The sequence below is a fragment of the Ambystoma mexicanum genome, chromosome 8 (assembly GCF_040938575.1).
Source record: "Ambystoma mexicanum isolate Mex_15411 chromosome 8, UKY_AmexF1_1, whole genome shotgun sequence".
Taxonomy (NCBI): domain Eukaryota; kingdom Metazoa; phylum Chordata; class Amphibia; order Caudata; family Ambystomatidae; genus Ambystoma; species Ambystoma mexicanum.
In genome coordinates this window covers 1509685888-1509708206 of record NC_090929.1, presented here as the reverse complement: position 1 = coordinate 1509708206, position 22319 = coordinate 1509685888, and the positions used below count along the sequence as shown (strand labels likewise).

General features: G+C 47.7%; 1 protein-coding gene across 1 annotated transcript in view; it reads right to left on the bottom strand.

Moving 5' to 3' along the window:
* The window catches only part of PDCD11 (programmed cell death 11), a 1291633-nt gene that overhangs the window by 39083 nt on the left and 1230231 nt on the right, over nucleotides 1-22319 (bottom strand). The window contains exon 34 of the mRNA XM_069611704.1: nucleotides 8982-9135. Within this exon, the coding sequence (XP_069467805.1) occupies nucleotides 8982-9135 (154 nt within the window). The remainder of the gene's footprint in view (nucleotides 1-8981; nucleotides 9136-22319) is intronic.

The window sequence follows — 22319 nt, the reverse complement described above, 5'->3', positions numbered from 1 at the left end:
ACGTGGTTTTTAGTTGGTCCGGGACATGACTTTCCACAAATGATGCATTGACAAATTTAGTGAGGGGTTCTTCAAAGTTAAAGTATAAAAGTTTTGATATTTTAAGCTTGAAGTAATAGAAGTGTAACTGAATTTATTTTACACCCATTTTCTTTTTTGCACTTTCATGAACAATAAATGCATTTGTTGCATGTACAAATAAATAGATAACCAAGTCCAGTGACTTGGTTCTCTCTTTATCTCGACTTGGAACAGACTATGTTTAATGCACTTTTATCCCCAGTTCCTTGCGGTTCATAAGGATTTTAAATATTTTGTTGTGAATAAAGGAAACATGGATTGATAAAGAGGAATGGTTTGTTTTAACAAGTCTAGAGCTAGTTTTCAATATCCTCTTTACTTTGAATAAAGAAAGCCTTTCAAGGCCAGGACCAGTAAATTTAATGTAATTCTGGTGGCCATAGGGAGCAAGTGAAGGGGGACTCCAGACCCCATTACCGGCTTGTGCCTAGTCGGAATCTGCATCTCACTGAAGAACCAGGGCTCACATTTCCCAATTCCAAGCATCAACAAGACCTGTTTTAGCTTTTACATTTTAAATTTAGGATTACGAATCCCAGAATTCTATAAAAAAAATTAATCATAAGGGCCTGTATGACACACATGGAATAGGAACACCGGAGGGCTCTGCAAGTCCCAATGAAGCCAAGAGTCCAGCAAAAAGTGCTGGCCGACTGCTCTTCCTCCTTCGCTCTCCCCCTCCCCTGCTAATGCCTCCCTCTGCCACATTGACTGGCTGCCTAGTCCCTTCTGAGTCCTACAGGGCACCAGCCCCTCCTCGTCAAGTCCCAGCACACCGGCCTCCCTGACCCCCCCCCCCCCAATGGCCCCGTAAACCTGCACATGCCCTTCTGGGCCCCCTTTCCCCGACTAGCCTGGGGGGATGTGCATCCCTACAGAGTCTGGTCCACCCCCTTCTTCGAACTTAGCACGTGGTCCTCATTCTCTGCAACTCCTGACACTTGCCCACCTGGCCTCCCCTTAGCACTTGTCTACACCCAGGGGCCCTCTTCTTCCCCTCCCCCTTGCACTTTATGCTTCCACCCTGCCTCTCACTTACCTCCCCCACCCTAGCATTATCCCTTCTGCACCTACTGGCACTACCCTCCCCCTGCACTTCTTGTTACTGCACTTGCACGATCCAAATGACAAGGCCTAGTAGGACCATTGTTTTCTTCCCTGCCCCGCCCCCTTCTTTTGTCTTGTGGCGCCTTGAAACACCAGTTGCTGTATTGGCACTTTACCCAATAAATAAAATACATTTAAAAAACGCATCAAGGTTGCTTGCGGTTTCGTGCAGACTGGGAAAGGACTGGCAGGTCTGGCGAGACTGATTACATGTGGTTTAGCAGCATTAGCTGAACTATTCCCATCACATGTTGTAGCTTAAAGTATTTTGGCAAAACCAAAAAGTGATGGCTGCAAGGTTTTGAATCTATCAACCACTGGCACAGCTATGGGCAACCCTCCCCACCATTGTAATTTAGCCTACCAAGCCAATACAGAAGGAGAAAAAACATTTGCAAATCAGGCTTGGTCCAAACCCAAAAGGGTCAGCCATCAACTTTTGGCTTTACTCTAGTCCCCTCCCCTCCCGAAACATAACCATTATTTCCTGCACCCAGCAACGATTGTGATAAGTCTGATTGATCACTCTCATATCCTGCCAGATCTCTCGAGTAGACCTACGCCTGTAATCCCATTAGATCCGACCGACTGCAGCATTCAACAGCGCCACTAACAGTCTAAAATCCTGTATCATAGTATCTACTTGCCTATAACGACGTATCTAACTGCCTAATAATGTGTATACGACCATCGTTCACCCATTGTAAATATAGGCCTCGACTGCTTCACTAGTTAACCTACCTAGACTATTGATAGATTCCCACGAGTACCTAAATTGATTGCCTCATTGCCATTGTATGTATTGCCTGGTGTGCCTTTATTTATACCCACGAGTACCTAAATTGATTGCCTCATTGCCATTGTATGTATTGTCTGGTGTGCCTCTATTTATACCCATGAGTACCCAAATTGATTGCCTCATTGCCAATCATGTACTGCCTGCTGTGCCTTATTTTATGCCTAGATCACGGATTCCACCACCCATGCAAAGACTGAACTAGCCCATTATTCTAACTGCTCGCGTCTATATTACTGGACTAGTTTACTAGTTATCCTACCTAGGCTATTGATTGCTTCTCCATGAGTACCTAAACAGATCGCCTCATAGCCATTGCATGTATTGCCGGCTGTGCCTGATTACATGTCTAGATCACAGATTCCCCTACCCATGTTCAGATAGGACTAGCCTATTATCCCAACTACTCTTGTCGGTATTACTGGACTAGTCTACTACGCTATTTAGACACAGGTTGCATTATTGATACCACTCCTCTACGCATACCACTCCCCTACGCATATATTGGATTAGCCTGTTGCAATGCTGACTCCCTGCACCAAAGTTGGACTAGCCTATCACAATATCTGACCATAGCCGTTACTGACCAGCCTATCTTGACTAAACTACAGTGGCCCTCTAAGCCATTACCACTTGCTAATACAACATGCTCATCACAGCTGACAACCTTAGCGCCATTAGCAAACTACTTCTAGGCATCTCCATAGTGTGCCTCAGCTGGCTATCTCTACCAGACGTACAAGCCACTTCAAATCTGATTAAAATGCTGACAGAAGGCTCACATGCCACTAGACTTCCCAACCACTCCACACCAAGCCTTTTCTTAAGTAATCCTTGCACCTTAGGCGCTAGGAATTCTAGACTCGAGTCCAGATTATCTAAACTATTTGAACCCCTTACCAGATCCCTGCCCATGGTAAATAAGAGATTCAACCTCCCTACCAGCCAGAAGGTCAACAATATCTACCCTAATACTACCAAGCCATGCCTTCTGGCCATCTCCAAGCACCATACTGTGCACACTCCTAAGAAAACAGAACTCACCTCTACCATGCCCCCGATAACAGGCTCCACATCTGCCCACCCGCTCAAAGGAGCATTAACAAATGCTAGGTCCCTGGTTGCTCATGCAACAGAAATCTCAGATTTGATAGTAGCAGACAACCTGGATTTTCTCGCCATCACAGAGTCATGGCTGCACGAATCGGCAGGTCCCATGCTCTCATCAGCTATCCCGGACAGCTATACTATACTTAGACATGATAGAGAAAAGGCACGAGGTGGAGGTATTGCCATTATCTCCAAATCTAGCATCTCCATGAGACTCGCTCCTTTGCACACTACCCAATTGTGTGAAATCCTTACAGTCAAACTCCCTTTAGTTAATTCCCAGTCACTTACTATCCACCTTATCTACAGACCCCCGGCCCAATCGGGACGTTTGAGGAGGATATCTACACTCTACTTTCCAACCATCTCAAAACTACCTCGCAACTACTACTCCTAGGTGACTTCAATTTGGGCTTCAATGACCCGGCAGATAAATCCACCGCCATAGCAAACATCCTGGCCGAACTGGGCCTCTCCCAAAAAGTTAGTGAACCCACCCACAACAAAGGAAGAACCCTTAACTGGGTTGCGGATTACAACTGCACCGCCAACATCACCTCCATCTCCCCGCAATCCTGGACGGACCATTTCCTCCTGTCCTTTGCACTTTCAACCACTGGACCTCTACCCACAGTGACCCCCAGTGTCCCCACCTTGCCCTACAAGGAACAAAAAAAACTATCACAGTGGACACAGTAATCCCTGCCATCCTCCCCACCCTTAACTCGCTGGCTGATGACCTTGATCCAGAAATGCTTGTTAATGAGTACAATAAAATTATGCTTACCTCACTTGACGTCATTGCACCAATTAAACTTAGACCAAGCAAGCCCAAAACACACCTGAACAAGTTATTTACCCCACAGCTGAAGGACCTACGACAACTTAAGAGAAGTTGTGAAACCTCTTGGAGATTACTCCCTTCAGTATCCAACAAAACCAAATTAACTGAAATCTCCTCACAGTATAAAAAAGAAATTTGTCTGGCCAAATGTTATTCCTACAATAAGCGTATCTCTAATGCCAACTGCAATATGAAGGAACTATTTACTATTGTAAAGGAATTAGTCTCTCCTAAACCTACACCTGACACCTGCTCTAAAGATAAAACATGGTGTTCGGACATACAACAGGCACTGGGAAATAAAATAACCCTAAAAAATAAAATAGCTTTAAAAAAAGCCTCATTAAACTCCTTATCGCAACCCACTAATATTATCCCTGACCCTCCCATTAAGGAAAATACATCCGACTCTCCTGCCAGATTCATCTTCTCTAAAACATCCACTGTTGAGGTGGAAAAAGTAATCCTCTCGCTTAAGCCTTCCAACTGCCAGGGTGACCTCTGCCCAGTCCGGCTCATAAAGGACGCTGCAAGAGATCATGCCCCTTTCATCTCCAAACGTATTAATGCATCATTTGCATCCGGCATTGTCCCCTCCAACAATCCTGGGTGCTCCCACTGCAAAAAAAAAAAAAAAAACCTTGATCCACTCATACCCACAAACTGTCCCAATACGACAGTACCCTTTCTGTTATAAATACTCAATAAGATTGCCTACCTTCAAATATAAAAATATTTGGAACTCCACAAACTTCTAGGAGCAAGGCTACCGCCCCCAACATGGAACAGAGACTGCGCTGATCGACCCGAAGACTCAAGTCGATGAGTTAAGAGATCAAGGCAAAACAGCCCTCCTCCTACTTCTTGAACTTTCGGCTGCATTCGACCTTGTGGACCACAAGGTCCTATGCAGCCACCTAGACTTAGCCGCCCATTTCTCCAAAGAGGCAATAGTCTGGATTAAGTCCTTCCTTAGTGATAGGACCATGAGGGTCTTCTCCCCTTCAGCAGTAGCGGACCCCATCCCTATCACGTTTGGGGTACCACTGGGCTCTTGTGTCTCCCCCACACTATACAATGTATTCACTAAGCCCCTTTTCGACGATCTGGTCCATCTTGGTATAACCTACACCAACTATGCAGATACTCAGATTCTCCTCCCAGGGGATTACGTCAACGATTTGGCCTTGGTGAATAGAGAGTATCTCATCCAGGGATGGATGGCAACCCACGGTCTATGCCCGAATGATGATAAAACAGAGCTCATCATCCTGGGTACACACTCCACCCTCAAAAAACTAGGACAGGACTACTCTTCTTTATAATTGATGGAAACCTCATCAAGGTGGCCAAGGAGGTAAAAACCCTCGGTTTCTACCTTGATTGTACTCTCTGCTTTGCCAAACAAGTTAACTCCATGGCCTCTGCCACTGCCTACACCAAACCCTTTCTCTCCAATGACAACTGCATTATCCTAGCCAGAGCCCTCATACTCTCTAGGTTAGAGTATTGTAATGCCCTCTATATCGATGCTAACAAATCAATTATCCAGAGGATACAAATCCTCCAAAACAATGCCTTAAGAGCAGTTCTAGGTGTGACCAGAAGATCACATTTATCTGTGATTAGGCGCCAAAACAACTGGCTCTCAACCCACAACAAAATCCAGCTAAACACGGTCTCCCTCACCCATAAAGCTATGAACAATGCTGCCCTTAGCTATCTCACGGATAGATTTCACAGGAGAACATCCACTAGACCTATGAGACTCTCCAACACTAACTGCCTAACCATGCCCAGATTTAGACTTTCAAAAGTGGGTGGTTGCAGCTTCCCTGTCAAAGCTGCCCAACTATGGAACTCCCTGCCTCACCCGACTAGAGAAGTCCAACTCCATCTTACCTTTAGACTTAGTTACATTAACTGTCTCAAATCCAACGATCTCTAAGGCCAACCTATGTGTAATTTCGACCTATGTGTGTTTTTGTCACTTACACTGTATCTGTACCTTATTTTACTTTTGCACGTCAGCTATATTTTTCATCAATGTATGTACATATAATCTGTAACTATTAACATAAGCTTTGCATTACCTTGTAAACTGCTGCGCCTTGATATCCCTGTGTCTGGTGCGCATTTCAAATGATTAAACAAATGAAACAAAACAAATGATTGGTTATTTATACCATGCTTAATATCCTGAGGTTTCTAAGCGCGACCCGTGGGATCAAACCTGTGTTGCTCTGTGTCATCTTGCTTCCAAGGCAAGCACGCTGCCCCTGAGCTATCCTCCCGAGACAATTTGTTCAAAACCTTCGAGCCATCAACTTTAAAGTATTTTGGCACCAACATTTTTTATTTAAAGCACAGTATAATTATTTTGTTTTTTTAGATCACAGGTGAAGGCATAGAGATGTTGAAGTTTCAGAACAGGTAACGTGATCATAACGAGAAAGATGAGTGTTCTAGAATGAGAATATATCTTTGATAAGCAGAACAATAAAGGGCTTTTGTGCAACTTTTCAAAACCGGAAGCAACTCGCCAACCCTAATGCAGTCTCCACTTCTCCCCTGCCCTCTGCACTTCTCTGGCCTCTCACTTCATGTCCACAACTCAGGACATACACTCCTCTCTCGCCTCTACTCCACACCCCTTTCCCTCACCCAGGCACCCCTTGCCCCCACCTCTCCGTTCCTCCCTCCCTCCCAGAACGCCCCTTTTTTTTCTCCCATAACACCTGATGAGGTTTTTAGACAAGTCTGCTCTATGAAAGTCGCATTCAAACAGGTGCTTCCCCTGCTCCTCCAGAACGATCAAAGACAACATTGTTTCCCTTGCTCCTGCCTTGGCCGGATTTTGCAAACGCTCCTTTGCCACTGGATCTTTCTCCTTACTCCTCAAGCACACCTTTGTTCACCCCTCCTAAAAAAAGCCTTTTGCCAACCCTTCATGTTTGGCTAACTACCACCTTATCTCGATTACCCCCATCGTGGGAAAACTCTAGGAGGAGATGGTCATCTCCCAGCTCATCCACTGCACTGAATCTGTTGGTTGCCTCCACGACCACCAATCTGGTTTCAGAGATGCCAAAGGCACGGACACTGCTTGCCCAAACACCCGTGAAGACTTGCTCACTAATCTCGATTCCAGCTTCCCTTGCGGTCCGTTCTCATACTTCTTGGCCTTTCATCTGTCTTGGACACGGTCTATCATGCCACGCTAATAAATTTACTCAGCGACACCCTTGGCCTCACAGACTTGGCTCTGGACTGGTTGACCTCCTTCCTCCGACCAACCTTCCCAGTTTGAACTGGGCCCTTTTCTCTCCCCCATCTCAGTCACCACCTGTGGTGCCCCGCAGGGTGCTATCCTCTCTCCCTGGCTCTTTAATAACTACTTGGCCCCCTCAAGCCCATTTGATCTCCACCTTCTCTCCTAACTTCCAGTGTTATGCAGATGACACGCAGCTCTCCTTCAAACTACCCTCCTCTTTCTCGCTCATTCCTGAATGCCTCTCTGCTATTCAGACATGGTGCACTACCAATGATCTCTGCATTAATACCAGTAAAACCGAGATCCTTCTCATTGGGACCCCTGCTCCCTCTTTTCCTCCCACACTCTGGCCACCCTCAATGTGCCCCATTCCCTCACCCTCCTGTGAAGCTAAAAACCTTGGTGTCATCTTCGACTCCTCCCTTTCCTTCTCTCCTCACATCTTAGAGACCAAGATTGCCCACTTTCAGCTGCACCTCCTTAGAGGCATTCTCCCTTTCCTCACCTTCCCCCAGAAACTCAATGTCTCCAGCGCTATGGTTCTTTCCAGAATGGACTACTGCACCATCCTCTTCCTCAATCTGCCCAACTCCTCCCTCCGGCCCTCTTTAACTAATCCAGAATAGGACTGCGAGATTTATCCTTGGCCTCAAGCACAAGGACCGCATCTCCCCAGCCCTCAAGTCTCTCCACTGGCTCCTGGTTACTGCAAGGATCAAGTTCAAGACCCTCTGCATCACCCACAAGGCTTTCTGGGCTGTGCGACCCCGCTACATCCGACTCACTCCTCCGAAATACCTTCCTGCTAGAGCCATTCGGTCGTTGAGCTCAAACTCTCTGCAGGTCAGATGTTTTTCCAAGTAGAGAGTTGGGGGGCGGGGATCTCCCTCCTCCAGAGGTGCCTTGCTCTGCAATGGCCTCCCTACCCCCATCAGACTTAAGCTGAATCTCCTTAAGTTCCCGAAGCTCCTCAAGAGCTTCCTTTTCTCCTCTTCCTTCCCTCTCCCCTGCTAATTTCCCCCTCAAACCTTGACTAGCGGCCTGGTTCCTTCAGAGTCATACAGGACACCAGCCCCCCATGCCCAGTCTACCCCTGCACTTGGTCTCCCCTGACCCACCCCCACCCTCCTCATCTTGCACTTGCCCTTACGGGCCTCCTGGCCTGCACTTGACTGGCTTGCCTAGAGCCATTCCAGCCCCCATCAGGGCACTTCGTTTTTGGCCCCCCCTTCCCATGCGTCTCTGCGGCCCTGTCCTCCTGGCATTCCCTGCACTCTACTCTCACGGGCCCCTCTGCCCTTTTCTTGCACTTTCCCTGGCTCTCCTTCCCTGCACTTCTCGTTACTGGACTTGCACGATCTGAATGTCACAAGGCATACTAAGATTGCTTCCTTTTGACTCCCCTGCTCCCCCACCCCATAGCCTTGTTGCAACTCAAAACACTAGTGTATAGGCACATTATAAATTACCACTACTATATATATCTCAAACATAAGTCAATCAACATTTTTTTTTATTTCCAAATGTATGCATAATATGATGTTTGCTATAGAATGACTTCTACATTTGTGAAAAGGAAATTAAAAATGAACTTGAATTTCCTTCCTAATAATTTCATAATTGCATCATACAATCTAATGTTAAAAAAGGCAACTACAGAGGTGAGGAAGGAGACTGCTGGATGGCATCCATAGGACATGTAACAAGCATGCAATAGAGCACTAAGTTTTATTGGTGTTTCTGGCATGAAATGCTTTTCAGATACATACGCTCTTTATCTGGAAGGCATTTGAGGGCACGCTGCAGCAGTCTGTGTGCACTGTCCGTCTCCCCCTGTTTTAAAAGGTATGTAGCATACTTCAGCCAAACTGACTTCTCCTTCCGGAATCGCTTCAGCATCGTATTGTATAAATCATCCGCTTGCTAAAACACAAAGCAGGTTAAAAAAACATTAATTCAGTGCAGTTGCAATACTAGATTTGACTGAAGGGTGATTGTTTGGCTATTAGACCTTTAGTTCCCTTAACTACCAGTGGTATAGCCTTCTTGCGATAATGTGTGAATAATCATTCACACGCAATACGGTTAAAGGGGTCACTAAAACCTATCAGAGAGGTTAATTCTACAAGGGAAGATGGAGTAGGTGTGCAGGCTGTACCAATTCAATCTGGATTGTCTAGCTGTTCCGAGGAGTGTGTGCTGAAAGCAAGCAAAACATCTGGCTACCAGACACTTTGATTACAAGGCGTGCTACAGAGATCCAGGGGATGTGGTGCATAACTGTCTCTCAGGAAACCCAGGGATGCTGAATGGCTACCTCAGAGGAAGAAGCTACACCATCCTGCAGTTGCAGGATAGCCCACAACCGCCTCTGCATTAATTTGAAGGGAGTTCCCCAACACCAGAGAAAGACAGAAGGAAAGGTAGCATAATAAAGAGCCCTCTGTTGACATGATACAGTAACATACTTTCAACCTAAAAATAATTTAACTATACAATGTGAATCAGAATATCAATGTGGCTGTGATGTGGCTGTTTAGGACTGAAGGTGCCTCATTCAGACAAAGGTGGCATGAACATGTTACACAAAGACATTATAAATTACACATGCACCATGATTTACCACTTCTACGTCTTGGAATATATGCATTCAAGCAACAAAAGGACACTGCAAGCAAACAAAAGGTATTCAGAGGCATTCAAGCCACACTGGGGCCTCCAATGTATCTGCCACTTGTTAGGGAGATATTTCTGAGGCCCGGATAGATAACCCTACAAAATTACAAACAAAAAAAAATACTTTCAGAAAGAAAGGTGGCCCAGCAGTCTCCAAAACATCGTGCAAAGTCCAACAGGACATTTGGAAAGACTCACAAGTCCCTTTTTGGTCTAAATCCCCTCAAACGCAATACACAATTATTTCTCTTTATATAATAAAACGTTAACTAATTGGCTGAGTGGTTTACAATGCATGTCAATGGTACAATGTTAGTTCATAGATGAAATTAAAGAGTCAGCAGTTGAAGCCCTTCACGCTGGAGGAGCAGAGAGAAGGCCCAGACGAGCATTAGGTGAGCCATCCCTCTCAAGAAGTCAAGCCTCTGAAGGCATCTCAAAAGCCAATGTGGTGATTGCAGCATGGAGTTTGGATGTCAGCAGCTGGAGGAGCAGTGGAAGGGTCTGTAAGTATCATTGTATAAACAGAGCCAAGAGCCAAGTTGATTCATAAAACCCTAAAGAAAGAAATCTAGTAGCTGAAGAAGTGTTCAAGTGGCACAAATTCTAAATTGCAGAGTGGAGTTCCTGGCTCATCATCTGGTGATATTGTGGTTCTAGGCAAATGGGTAGGGTCTGCATCCCAGGGACGTATGGATGGAACCAAAATACCAGGTAGAGTCAGGGACCCAAACAAAGAAGAAATGAAAAAAGATGTGCATCATCATGTTCTTGCTGAAATTGCACAGAAGGATCTTGGCCGCAGGGGTTGTAATTCAGTGATCAATGAGCAGGGTCAGCCACCCAACCCCCACAGGCAGAGAGAAGAGGGCAGTTTCCAAGATGAAGTCAGAGAACCCTACAGACATTCACCTGAGGACAGATCATGTTACAGGAGCATTTCTGAGAGAATAGCACTATGATACCCTAGCAAGGGTTATAGGTCACAGTTAGACTAAAGACTCCCGCTTCAGGGAGAAGCAACACTGGCACATCCAGGAGTACCAGAGGAGCATAAACTGCCTTGCAGAGTTACAAATACGACTGCTCCCATGAGACAAAGGGGAAGAAGTGGCAAGTAATGTCCTTCACTGTCAGGTTTTCAAACAGTGGGGAAACGCTGGTGCCGAGCTTCAGCCACAGTCCTGAGATAGTGTGGCAACACAGGGTAACATAAGATTACACTGCTGTTACGGTACATTTCTCTTTGTGTGTGAAATTCCCACTCTCCTTGCGAGGCCCCCAGCACTGTGCTGGACACCTGGATGTTTTGACTAATTCTCCTGGGCGAATGGGAACCTTTTTCCACACTCGCTGCTCTTTCCACTCTGGTTTAAGGACCGTTTTTGGCCCCTTTAGGGATTTCTTTTCGGAGTTATGCTTTCCACCGATTTTTAGGCATCTACCTTTAGTGTAGCAGCACACAGCACCTTTTGTGCAGTGTTGTCAGAAGCTCCTAGAGCTTCTCCTTCATAGTTTCTTTTCCTGAATAACTGGCGGGGGATACTTTTTATCCTTTGTTCCCTTGTGAGATATGCACAAACCACCCTATGTTGAGTGCTGAGGGGGTAAAGTATACTTTTTTTGCCTCTCCAGTAACATTATTGTGACAAGCGCATCTGTTCAGGCTGGTGTCAGTGTACCCTTTGCACAACTTTTATTGTACTCGTTAATCGCAAGCTGCCCGCACAGCCCCGTTAAGACACATAAGGCACACCAGGCACACCATATAACAATTGTGGTCTTACTTTTTTAAGCCCTGAACAAGATGGCTTGTGCTTTCTGGATTTTTCTACCATTCTAGGTGGTGGAAGGATGGGAATAGTTTCTTACCTGGAACTCCATTTCTCCAGCATTGGTATCTTTCATGGATTCACATGCTTTGAATATTCCCCGTCGTCAGGCTGGGAATCCCCGGTACATTATATAGACCCTTTCCCGTAGGAAAGCTTTTTCGACGCTTATGCGTCCTATCCACCTCGTTTTGTATCATGCGTGCCCGTGCCGTCAGGACGTCATGATATAAATACAGGCCCCGCCCCCGCGCTCCCTCAGATTTCGGCCCCCAAAGTAGTGGGGGAACCGGTTTGCATGATCAGGGGAGGCAGGTGGGCGCATGTGAATCCATGAAAGATACCAATGCTGGAGAAATGGAGTTACAGGTAAGAAACTATTCCCTTCTCCAGCATTGGATCTTTCATGGATTCACATGCTTTGAATAGATTACATAGCAGTACTACCCCCAAGAGGAGGTGTGCATGCAAACCCATATACTTTCTTCGCAAAAGGCCGTTCCCTATGATCATGTATACATCAGTAATAGTTTACATAGGAAAAAACGGACCACATACAGTCATAAATTCCACAGGATGCAACCCCGCAGCCGGGGCTTACCTTACTGGAATAGGTGTCGAAGCACCGCCTGTCCCATCCGGGTGTCTTCGGCATGTTGCTGCGACAGGCAGTAATGGCGGGTAAAGGTGTGTGTAGTCGCCCAGGTAGCCGCCATGCAGATGTCCTCTAGAGGGACTCCGGCCCACAGTGCCGTCGACGATGCCGCTGCTCTAGTTGAATGAGCTCTTGGCCGTCGTAGAGGAGGCTTCCCTGCTCTGGAATGGCAGTACGAAATGGTAGATGACACCCATCTTGATAGTCCTTGCTTTGAAATGGCTTTTCCTCTAGCACCCAACCCATAGGCCACAAACAGCTGTCTCGTTTCTCTGAACGGTTGCGTACGATGAAGATAAAACTTGAGAGCCCTTTTTACATCCAATGTGTGTAGCATGCGCTCCGCTCCCGAGCATGGCTCCGGAAAAAACGTAGGCAACACGATAGAAGAGTGTTTATGAAACACCGAAGGAGCTTTTGGTATGAACTGTGGGTTAGTGGCTAGGACTACCTTGGTCTTGAAAAATCGTAAGTATGGTGGGTCCACCATTAGAGCCTGAACTTCTGAAATACGTCGGGCTGAAGTGATGGCCACCAGGAAGGCCAATTTCCACGACAGAAACTTTAGAGACGATGATGACATTGGCTCAAACGGAGGTTTCATAAGAGACGTTAAGACCAGATTGAGGCTCCACTCCGGTGGAAATTTCTTCTCTGGAGGGAAACTCCGAAAAAGGCCTTTAAGGAAGTGTTTAATCAGGCGGTCGCTGAACAATGGTGCCAAGTGCCGTCGACGAGTAAACCTGGAAATGGCTGCTAGGTGTACTTTTATTGACGACACCGACAGGCCCTTTTGAGCTAATAACAGCAAGTATGGAAGGAGCTGTTCCGGCCTAATCGATTGCGGGGCCAAACCTGGTTGATCCTCACACCATTGACAGAACCTTTTCCATTTGTACGCGTATGAGGCGTTTGTGGAAGGTGCTCTTGCCGCTTGCAGGATACGTCGACAGTCCTCCGGAATCGTTAGCCGACCAAATTCGGCGAAGTCAGGAGCCAGGCCGTCAACTTGAGGCTGTCCGGGTCGTGATGCCAAACGACACCCTCCTGTCGAGACAGAAGGTTGGGGGTCTTCTGGAATCTTATCGGTTCCGCCGCCGCTAAGTGTAGTAGGTCTGAAAACCACACCTGTCTGGCCCAGTATGGGGCCACCAGAATTACCCGACATGGGTACCTGAGGATCCATTGCAACGTCCTCCGGACAAGGGGAAAAGGAGGGAATGCGTACAGGAATTTGTTCGTCCATGGGAATGAGGACGCATCCCCCAGTGAGCCCTGCTGAGGCCATCTGCTTGCGTACTGATGGCATTTCTTGTTGTTCTTCGTTGCAAACAGGTCTATGGAAGGGTGTCCCCATTCCTTGAATACTTGTTGAAGTTGTTGGTCGTTCAGCACCCATTCGTGAACTTCGTTCATTTCTCTGCTGAGGGCATCGGCTTCCACGTTTTTCACTCCTGGTAGGTGAAACGCTAAGATTTGCATGTTGTGTTGCAGGGCCCAATGCCAGATTTTCTGTGCCTCCGTCGATAGGGACCTGGAACGTGTCCCTCCTTGTTTCCTCAAGTAGAACATCGTAGTGGTGTTGTCCGTCATGACACGCACCACCGAGTCTCTCAGTTGCGGAAGAAAAGACTTCAGAGCCCATCGCACTGCTCTCAGTTCTAGCAGGTTGATATGCAGGGAGGACTCCTGCAAAGACCACTGGCCTTGTACCTGTAACATATCCAGATGAGCTCCCCATCCGCCCAGCGATGCATCCGTCACCACCGTCTTTTGGAACTCTGGTTCCAGTAGAGGCATCCCTTTCGTTAGATGAGTAGACACTTTCCACCAGCCGAGTGCTTGAACTAGTTGTTCGTCGACGACCAGTCTGTCGGACCAGCGACCTCTGCTCTGCGCCCAACGGTCCGCTAGAAATTCCTGGCAAGGCCTCATAAACAGACGGCAGTTGTTTATTAACGGAATGCAGGACGACATGGTCCCTAGCAGGGACATGTACTTGCGCACAGAGACCTTGGTACCGCCTCTCCATTCCAACGCCTTGTTTTGAAGTTTCTGAATTCTTTCGCTGGATGGTTTCACCAGGCTTGTGTGTGTATGAAACTCCGCTCCTAGAAAGACCAAGGTCCTCGAAGGCTCTACTGAGGACTTGTTGAAGTTTATTGTGAAGCCCAGTTCCTGTAAGATGGACATTGTGGCTCGTAGACTGTCTCGTGTTTGTTCCTTGGATGACCCTCTGACTAGCCAGTCGTCTAGATATGGATAGACATGATGACCATCCTTCCTTAAATGGGCCGCTATAGGGGCCAAGCACTTGGTGAACGTCCTGGGGGAGGACTTGAGCCCGAACGGGAGGACCTTGAACTGAAAATGCTTTCTCCCGACGACGAATCTTAAATATCTCCTGTGTCGTGGGCGTATTGGGATGTGAAAATAAGCATCCTGAAGGTCTAGTGATGATAGATAGTCCATGGGTTGCACCGATCTGATAACCTCTTGGAGTTTTAGCATTTTGAATTTTTGGCTCTTTAGCCACTTGTTGAGTACCCTCAGGTCGAGAATGGGCCTCCATTTTCCGTTTGGCTTTTTGACAACAAAGAACCTGGAGTAAACTCCTTGGCCTTCCTGTGCCACAGGAACTCTCTCTACCGCCCCTTTTCGCAACATAAGCGCCGCCTCTTGTCGTAGGATTTGGAGGTGGGGCTGTGTCGAGAATAAAGGAGGAAGACGCGGAGGCTTGTCTTTGAATTGTAGCGCATGACCCATGCGAATCGTGTCTAGGACCCATCGATCTTTGGTGATGCATTTCCATCGGTCGAAGCGATGAGAGACTCGACCCCCCAGGACGTTCCGAAAGCCGTCATTGGTTGCTGGTTTGCTTGTTCTTCGTTGACGACGGACCTGAGCCTCGCCGCCTGGAGGCTTGATAGTCCCTGCTTCCACGTGCCGACTGGGACGCTCGTCTGAACCCTTGTGAAGAGTACGAGGGCCTGTTAAATCCACGGTCCCTCGAGGCACCAAAGCGGGAGTTTCCAGAAGCACCTCTGAAGGGGCGAAAAGAGCGAAAATTTCTACCCGTTTGAAGGGCGCCGAGGGACCTAGCAGTATCCGTGTCTTCTTTCATCCCTTTCAGCGCTTCATCAACCTTTTCGCCAAACAGGTGCTCCCCTTCGCATGGCATGTCCAGGACTTTGTACTGTACTTCAGGACGGAAAGTAGTACATTTGAGCCACGCTTGTCGACGAAGCACTACTCCATGGTTGATTTGTTTGAAACCAGACTCTGCTAGGTCAACTGCGATATTAATAGCGTGGTTCGAGGCCTCTTCGCCGTCCCGCACCAGTAACATAGCTGCTTTCCGGTGTTCGTCTGGCAGGTGTTCTAGGATAGGGGCTAATTTGTGCCACATTTCCCTATCATATCGTGACACGATCGCTAAGGAATTGGCTGCTCTTACTGTCGTCGCTCCGACCGAGAGCACCTTCTTTCCAAATGCGTCCTGCCTCCTAGCCTCGCTTTCCGGTGGCGTTGAACATTTTTGCTGGACCCTGGCCTTCCTAGCCGCTGCCGCCGACACCACCGAGTCAGACAGAGGCTGTGATGTTAGACATTTTGGAGTGGACTCCGGAGCTTTAAACTTTTTCTCGATCCGTCCCTTTATGGCTGGTTCCGAGAACGGATGGCGCATCGTCTTGAGACCTTCTTGCCACACGTGGTCAAGGATTGGGATGGCAAATACCGATTTTCTCCTTTGACCCATATGGTCAAAAAGGAAACAGTCTTTCCTCTGCTCCTCAGGAATCAAGCCGAATTCGGAACACGCTTTCCCCATCATTGCATGGAAGGCTCCCACATCATCAGGGGGAGATGGCTGTGTCTGGCTCCTCGTAGACTCCAATTCTACATCCGAATTCCATGTCGGGTCCCTCGACGGTGACAGGGAGATGTCTGACCCCGAGTCATCACGTATAGAGTCGGACTCCGACAACTCACCCTCCTCCTGAGCTCGAGGACGATCTTTCACCGCCTGGGGAGCCGATGGGTGTTTCGTCGACGAGCGAGCAGTACAAGTTTGCTCGTCGACGGAAGGTACAGACAAAAGTGACGATGACGTCCCAGGTTGAGGGAACTGCGTATCCAGCCGCTGTAGTAGCTTCTGAAGAGTATTAAGCACATCCAGAGACAAAACCGTCTGGGGGGTCAGTAACGTGGATGATATAGGTACCATACCCCCGCTCGCACTCGTCGCCGTCGTCGTCGACGTGGAAGGCCTTAAGCCTAAATCCGATGGCTGCAGAACCATGTCACCTTCCCCTTCCGCCGAGCAGGCCGTGTCTGGCTGCAGTAAGACCTCAGGGGGGATCGGGTCATAGACCTCAGGCAGCCAAGCCATAGACTGAGTCTCCGTCGACGAAGGAATCCCAACCGCTGCTGCTTGAACGGTAATCGGCATCGTCAATGACACCGAGGTCGACGAGCAAGTCGTCGTCGTCGAGCCCTTAGACTTCGTCGTCGATTTCGATGCCGACTTCCCGGCTGAAGCTTCCCGACTCACGGAAGACCTGGGACGGTCCCCTGAGGAGGATTTAGACATCGCTAGCCTCTCCGTCTTAGATGATGAGGAGGAGGAGGGCTTTTTATGTGATGAGGAGGATCCAGCCTGTTTCCCCTTATGCTTGTCCTCAGCGCGAATTTCTGCTGGCCGCACCTTCTTCGATGGAGGCTCCGACTTGCTCCTGGAGGCCGTGGAGCCAACTTCCGAAGCCGGGTAGGCACCCGCTCCGTCATTAAGCCAGTCGACCAGCCTTCTTTTACGGTCCTTAAGGGTTTTTTGGGAGAAACCCTGGCATATCTCACATGTATCCGCCGTGTGGTGCGGGTGGAGACAGTAGATACAGTCCATGTGGCCGTCTCCTTCATAAACCTTTTTGAGGCCACAAGTTGCACATGGGCGAAATAACGCCTTTCAAGACATAATTCTCCAGAATTTGAACTTCGCTTACGCGAAACAGACAAAAAATAAAAAACAACCTAGTTTTCACTAGTAGTAAACACGAGGATCCCACTACTTTGAAAGACGGTTGAAATCTGAGGGAGCGCGGGGGCGGGGCCTGTATTTATATCATGACGTCCTGACGGCACGGGCACGCATGATACAAAACGAGGTGGATAGGACGCATAAGCGTCGAAAAAGCTTTCCTACGGGAAAGGGTCTATATAATGTACCGGGGATTCCCAGCCTGACGACGGGGAATATTCAAAGCATGTGAATCCATGAAAGATCCAATGCTGGAGAACCTTTGTTCTTTTGTCCTTGGCCGGCTTCTAATGGAAAGCGCGCAAATGTTCCCCGAGTGCCTGGCATGACAGGAAGTGGGGGAGGTTAACCAACACCTCTCTACGTCTTACCCTGAAGTGTGCCTGACTGAAACTAGTTCAAACTGGGAGGCTGGCTGTTCACATTAGACAGCCACACCCCAAGTTTGGCACCTGGGACATGGTTGGTGGACTGAATCAGTGCTCTTGCTCTCACCTGGATAAATCCTGAGGTCCTGGAGCAGAAACCCAGAGTCGACCACTGGAACAAGATTATTCCGAATAGGACAAATAAGGACATCGCCAGCACTTCAACATCACTCCAGGCAACAGGACAGATCTGAAGACTACTTCCTCCTATAGACTTGTGGGTCTAAACAGTCTTGAGACGACCTACAATTTGCACCATCCCCAGAAGAGCTGCAAACCCCCCCCCCCACCCCGGGCCTGCAAAACTCCAATACGTTGGGTCATGTGCTGCATGTTGGTGCAAAGTCTCCGGAAGCACTGTTTCGACTGCAACTTCAAGGACATTGGGGTTGGGACTCAGAAGTGGTTCTTTTTACTGATAATATCTCACCATCTACAGTAGATCACAATCTATCACTACCTTTACTCTAATCTCGACAGACACCTATAAACATACTGGGACGAGACATCATGAGCAGACTAAACATGACCATTTCATTCACAAAGGTATAGTGCGCTCAACACCAGGCATGCACATGCTCAATGTGAGGCAGATTGTCCAAGCATATTGTGGATGTATGGTTCAGAGGGGGGGGTACCAGTGGACACAGATGTTCCAGTATGGGACTGACATTGCTATTTTATGCCTCCCAGGCATTCCAGGGAAAGTGTGGCGGGTCCCAAACAAATATCTGTTCAGGGCAGAAACACCATTGGACGAGCCAGAAGGAACAATAGTGCCCATATAAATAGAGGCAGTGGTGGCAAGAGAAGATTGGATCGCAGTGCACGGGATGGATGATACAGGCAGGGCATAGAGAGCAATAATCGCAGTTGCAGAGGGATGCAGGCTGACTACAGTGACAGATGAACTATTCAAGAAAGAGAGAGAGGAACTGGAGATGGTGTTCAAAATGTGCATAACCTACTGGTTGCAGATACACTACAAAGAGGTGCAAACAGAGAATGGTGATGGCGCTAGAGGCACCACCCTCATTCTGGGAGAAGGATATGGCCAAAGTACCCAGCAGTTTATGGAGCACAAATCCTTATGATGTGGGCTGCATAAAGAGCATGGGGGGGTGAAGATTAAACTGAAACCAGGAGCGATTTTGCCAAGAGTAAAACAGTACACCCTAACAAAGGAAGCAGATGAAGGCATTTATGATATAATCACAGCTCTGATTGATAGAGGCATTAAGGTACCATCAGAATCCCCATGCAACATAGCAGTGTACCCCGTCCGCAAGTCAAAGGGGGGATCATGGCATTTTATCCTGGATTTAAGATCTCTTAACCATACTGTAAAAGCACAGTATCCTCTAGTTGCAAACCCAGCAACAATGTTGTGCAGCATTCCGGCGGAAGCTGCCCGTTTCACAGTCATTGATTTGAAGAATACATTCTTCTCAGTGCCACTACACCCAGACTCACAAGACTTGACCAGCTTTATGTATAGAAATCAGAAGTGGAAGCACACTCGTTTGCCACAAGGGTACTGCAAGTCACCATATATATCTTTAACAAAGTGATACAAATGGACCTGAGCAACATACAGACAGAGAGCACAGTTCTACAGTATGTAGACGACATTTTGATTTGCAGTGACATAGAAGATCAATGCAGAAGAGATTTGGTGCACATGCCGACAGTGTTAGCCGACAAAGGTTACAAGGTGGACAAAGCTAAGCTACAGTATTCGTCAGAAGGAGGTGCTGTATATTGGACAGATGATATCCAAGGACGGCCGACAGATCGCCCCCACGTACACACAAATAAAAACAGCCCACAACAGTGAGTGAGATGCAAAAGTTCCTGGGGCTGTGTACATACACAAGGCTGCTACTGTACGCCCTGAAAGAGGCACAGAGGGGAACAAAGTCACTGACCTGGGCCACAGAGAGGCCTGAGCCCTTTGAGGAACTGAAGGAAGCCATAAGCACTGTCTCCGTGTTAGGGACCCAGACTACAAAAAGGAATTCTTATTTTCGCACACTGACGGTGTGGTGATGAAGGTAGTGCTGACACAGAAGACAAGCATGGACCATAAGCCAATAGCTCACTACAGTGGACAGCTTGACCCAGTAATGAGTGGACATTACCCGTGCGAAGATTTGGCAGCTGCAGCCTTCGCAGTAGAGAAGCCATCAGCAGTAAAAATGGGGTGCACCACCACTCTACGTGGAACATGCCCTCTTTGTAATACTGCATAAGCCAAAGAGCACACTGACCACACAGAGAGCATCGGGGTACAAGGTGATACGATCGAATGTAGGATTGAAGATAGTAAGATGCAAGACTGTAAACCCAGTGACATTTTTGGCAGATGTACTCAAGGCAGGAGACTATGCACATGACTGCACAAAATACCAAGCTGTTCAGTGAGACACACAAGGTAGAGGAAGACGCACTTTAGTGGGGAGACATGCTCTACATTGACGGTTCGTTGACAATTGATCAAACTGATGGGGTCAGACGTACTGGGCCTGCAGTGGTAAGACAAAGAGAATGGGACAAGTGAGGTGGTTGCAAGTGGATGACTACCATTCCATTATTCAGCACAAGCTACACTACTAGTGGCTCTCATATTAGCAATGGAAAGCAGCGTAGAGAAAGGGGCGATTTACTCTGACTCCGCATACATGACGTCAACAGTACACTCAGGACTGGCACAATGGCTCAGGAGAGGGTTCAGGAGAGCAGACTGGGCCTCAGTGAAGCATGCTCTATTATTGGACAGACTGATTGAGGCAATTGCTTATCCAAAAACAGTAGCACTAGTGAAGTGCCAGGCCCACACCAAAGGGGATGACCCCATCTCAAGAGAAATAGAAGCAGCAGATTTTGAGGCAAAAAGCACTGCGTATTTTGGGCAATTGTGGGAACAGAGAGAGGCAAAAGGCTCAGGGAGGGGTGGGGAACATGGTGATGAAGGAAGGTTACAATGTATTACCAGAGACTCAGATTATGGAGCTGCAGCGAGCTGCGCCCAAGGAGGTGAAAGAGCTATGGGTAAAGAAAGGGTGCGGAATGTCTCCGACAGATGCTTTATGGTGACAGAACAACACAGGGAAAGTGGTCATGCTGCTGGCATTATTGAAGGCAGCATTAGCACAATTTCACTTTCGAATACATACCGGTAAGGAGGTCATTGCTAAACGCATTGGAGACATGTGGTTCTCTCCAAATTTGAATGAACATGTGACTGATTGTGAGTAATTGCTCGACATGCCAGCAGATTACAGCAGGGCATACATTGAGAGTTGTGAGAGGAGCCATACCAAAACCTGTAGGTCCATTTCTGCATCTCCACATGGACTATGTGGATATGATACAAGTTTGCCAAGGGTACACCTACATGATCGTGGTTGTCTGCCCATTCTATAGGTAGATCGAGGCCGGTCCCTGTTCACATGCTGACGCCCTTAGGGCAGCCAGGTTATTGGTCAGGGAGGTTTTTCCGAGATGGGGCATGTGTGAAGTCCTGCGGTCCGACAACAGCCCTCACTTCACCAATGAACTGTTTCAACACATCACAACCCTGCTGGGCATTCAGCATTAATCCGCTTGTGCGTACCACCCGCAAGTAAACGGGATGTGTGAATGCCTGAATGGACTCCTAAGGGAGTGCATAGCCAAGACGCAGCAAAGCACCAAGAAAATTGGCTACAAAATGTACCCATTGCCTGGTTTGAATTGCGTAATAAGCCAGGGTCCGACTACCATTTAACACCCCATGAGGTGGAGACAGGACAGCGAATGCATCTTCCCCTGGCTCCTCTTACAAGAGCACTGCAGGACTGAGTAATGCAGATGTGGTAGGAAAGGAAATGTATGAATACATCACTTCTCCGGTTGCTAGCACCTTTTCTCTCTTACCAGATACAGCGAATCCAGGGGCCCCGAAGACGGAAAAGAGAGACTGCCATGACGCACCACAAGACAGTGAACTAAAACATCCTGTGAAAGTGGGTGATATTCATCTCCTGCGCAATTTTATAAGGCGCTGGAATGCGCCTAGATTTACTGGACCCAATGTGGTCCAGGAATTGGCAGACCGTACTGTCAAGCTGGCAGGGAAAACTTTATGGAATCACCTACAAGACATCAAACCCTACAAAGCAGTGGTCTCACCTGGCAACAAAGTCCCTGTGACCGTCGGGGCCAACGTTTAGCACCTAGATGAGCTACAAGAGCGTGCAGACCTTACTAGGTTAGAGAGACATGGACATCCCATGGTCAAATGATCCCAAGCAGCAGAAGTGGCAAGTGGAATACTCGTACAAATTGACTAAGGAAACACTGTCTGTTATTTTCCCTTTCCGTACACACAGGTTCTATGTGAATGTCATGGTGAATTGTACTGTTTGCTTTACCCATGCTACCTTCCACCTACCACGCAGAAGCTTTCTCTAATCAGTTTGTACACTGTGAGAAGA